This window comes from Mus pahari, unplaced genomic scaffold (genome assembly GCF_900095145.1).
Source record: "Mus pahari unplaced genomic scaffold, PAHARI_EIJ_v1.1 scaffold_13535_1, whole genome shotgun sequence".
Classification (NCBI taxonomy): domain Eukaryota; kingdom Metazoa; phylum Chordata; class Mammalia; order Rodentia; family Muridae; genus Mus; species Mus pahari.
Window position 1 is genome coordinate 9543 of NW_018392723.1, and position 3317 is coordinate 12859.

Consider the following 3317-nt stretch of genomic DNA (forward strand, 5'->3'; position numbering starts at 1 on the left):
TCCTGCTGGGATGAAACCCAAGACCCAAGCATTTCCTCAAGGAGGAGAGTGTTTACTTGACTCACACTCCCAGTCCCTGTTCTCAGCAAGTCAGGGCAGGAACTCAAGCAGGCAGGAACCTGGAGGCAGGAGCTGTGGGAGAGGCATGGAGGATGCTGCCTGGCGAATTGCTTCCGATGGCTTGCTCAGTTTCTTTTCTCCTGTATCCTACAACCACCTGCCAGGGGATGACAGTGCCCACATGGACTGTGTCCTCCCATATCAAATCACCAGTCAAGAAAATGTCCCATAGCCTTGCCTACAGGCCAGTGCTATGGAAACATTTTCCCTAGTCAGGTTCCTTGTTCTCAGATGACCCTGTCTGTCTTGTGTCAAGCTGACATAAAAGGAAGTAGTTGTCATCCTCTTGACCTGTCAGAAAGTGTGACTACCCAATGGAGACCTGCACAGGACAGGGCCCATTAGGATCAAGAGTCACAAAGGTTTCCTTCCCTCGTCCCAAGATTCTTTCTTTGTCTCCCTGTCTCTGTCTTTGTCTGTGTCTGTCTGTCTCTGTCTCTGTTTGTCTGTGTCTGTCTGTCTGTGTCCTTGTATCTTTGTGTGCATGTTGGCATGAGTGTAGAGTTCACAGGACAGCCTGTAGAAGTCATGCTTAGTCTCACTCAGCACAGCACCATTACCTGCCCTGTCCTCTCTGTCACCCCCTCTGTGATTTATATATGTTAATGGTGGCTGGAGGAAGGTCTTCTGATCATGTCCTTCCCCAAGTAACTCTGCATACATTTAATGGCTATGGGCAGGAGATAATTTTTTCCTTAATTATTGTGGTTGCTCACCCTTAGCTGGCATTTTTATGAGGAACTCTAATTGAGTTGATTGTTTGTTTTCACAAACTGTACCCGGTTGAGTCTTCCCTTTGTCTGCTGGTGGCATGCTCTCATGTGAGTAGACATTTGTTCATCTCCCCAGCAGGAGTGCGCACAGCCATGGTTGTTGTGTTTCCTGACCCCTCTTTCTTCAGCTTCTGTCATCCTCTTCTCTCTCAGTTCCTATTCTTGCTGCCCCAGGATGAGCTAAACATTCTGTTGTCCCTGTCACTGCAGGAGCCTCCATAGCTGACTGCAGGGATTCCTCTTCAGACTCACAGCACACATTCTGGGTTTGTCTCTTGTCAGAGTCAGCATGGCCCTGTCTGCCGCCATCTGCATCAGTGCACAGCTTGTAGGTGCAGGGTTAGTGGGGAGTTCAGCTGCTCGCAGAGACTGTGGAGGGGCGCCATGATGCCCTTGTGGATCAGAAGTGCTGCTTTCAGAACATTCCAGAAGTCAGCCTAGGAGGTTTGGGGGTCAGGTCTCCCTAAGATAGTCTTTGTCTCTGTGTCCTCCTTAAAGTTGGGGCTCCTGCGCCTTTGTCTCAGTTATGGGTTCCTTTGCTTTACTGTCCTCTGTTCTATTGGTGTTCTCTGTCTCTCTCTCTGTCTCTCTCACACACACACTTAGAGAGTATGAGATCTTTTGTCTCTTTCACCTTCTTTTTCTGTCTCTTTGTCTCTTTCTGTCTCACTGTCTTTTTCTCTCTGTCTCTGTCATATCGACACATAGAGACACACAGACACAGACACAGACACACACAGACACACACAGACACACACAGACACACACAGACACACACAGACACACACACACACACACACACACACTCACACACACACACACCCTCTGTCTCCTTGTCTATGCTTGGCATTTGGTCCCTGTTGATTCCTTCTTCTGAGGCCCCAGGCACTCAGGGATTGGGTGTTTACACCATGAGTTCTGATTCTGGCAACCACTGCCTCCAGGATGTTTAGGGTCTCACCGAGGCATGAGTGATCAACTTGAAATCACACTCAACTTCCTGAGATGGTTATATTAGGGGACCCCACATGCGAGTTAGAATTGTTCATAGGCATTATCTCTCTTTTTAAAAAGATCTATCTATCTTTCTTTCTTTCTTTCTTTCTTTCTTTCTTTCTTTCTTTCTTTCTTTCTTTCTTTCTTTCTTTCTTTCTTTCTCTTTCTTTCTTTCTTTCTTTCTATTTTCCATCCAGCCATTTATTTATACTGTGAATGAGTGTTTCTCATGAATGTGTGTCTGTGTGCCATGTGTATGCTTAGTGCCCTTGGAGTCCAGGTGAGTGTGTTAGTCTCCCGGAACTGTAGTTACAGATGGCCATGAGCATCCATGAGACGGCTGGGACCTGAAGCCATGTCTTCTGCAAGAGCACCAAGTTGTCCTGGACTTGGGTTTGCTTGTTGTTCTGTCAGATCAAGCACTGGGCCTCGAAGCTCTGTACTGTAGAGCCCCATCCATGCTGCTGCTTTCTCAGACAGGGTCTTACTGTGTGCCTCAGGCTTCTTTCTAGTTACTCAGGTAGCTTAGGTTGCTCTCAAACTCACCTGCCTCCTGCTTCATCTCCGTCCCTCTCTCCCATTCTTGGAAAAGTTCTGATTCAAGGATGTGTAGCTTCCAGGATGCTTGTGTCTAGGACCTGACAAGGCGCAGTGAGAGGATGCTTCTCTGCCTGTACTAGGGATGGGTGTCAGGTCTCACTCTTCAAGTCTTTATTCTCCAATAAAGACTATAGCACGTGTGTGTGTGTGTGTGTGTGTGTGTGTGTGTGTGTATGTATGTGAATATGTGTGTTTTTATGTGTATCTCTCCTTCCTTCTCTGTGTGGTTATGGGTGTATTTTATGTTTGTTTGCATGTCTGTATCTGTTTATGTGTGTATTTATTTGCATGTATATGTGTGTTTTGTTTATCATATCTCTCTTCCTCTGTGTATGTGTGTGGGGGGCTTTCTTTTTTTGTTGTTTGTCTTTTTTGAGACAGGGTTTCACTGTGTAGCCCTGGTTGTCCTGAAACTCACTCTGTAGACTAGGCTGAACTCGAACTCAGAAATCTGCCTGCCTCTGCCTCCCTAGTGCTGGGACTAAAAGGTGTGCACCACCATGCCCAGCTGTGTGTGTGTTTTTTATGTGTATACCTCTCTCCCTCTGTGTGTGTGACAAGCATATTGTCCCCACAATTCCCCACTACTCCCACTTCAGAACCCCAGAAAGTCCATGTTTCTGAAGACAGTTTCTGACCACCAGATGGTTATAGTCTCNGAAACCCCTCACGAGATCTGTATTTCTCTTGTAGATTGGCGCAAGGAACACTTCCAGGCCTGTGAGTGACTCTGTGTTCCTTAGGGACACTCCCCCTGTGCTTGCCATGGCTCTTTTCTGTGGTGCTTCAGGTGTTGATGGCTTCAGTGGTGTGGATGGCAGAGGTGAC

The 3317-nt window shown here is 47.1% G+C and overlaps 1 protein-coding gene across 1 annotated transcript in view; it reads left to right on the forward strand.

Moving 5' to 3' along the window:
• The window catches only part of LOC110315155 (butyrophilin-like protein 1), a 10009-nt gene extending 6792 nt beyond the window's left edge, over positions 1-3217 (forward strand). The window contains exon 7 of the mRNA XM_021189285.1: positions 3183-3217. Within this exon, the coding sequence (XP_021044944.1) occupies positions 3183-3217 (35 nt within the window). The remainder of the gene's footprint in view (positions 1-3182) is intronic.
• The last annotated feature ends 100 nt before the right edge of the window (positions 3218-3317 follow it).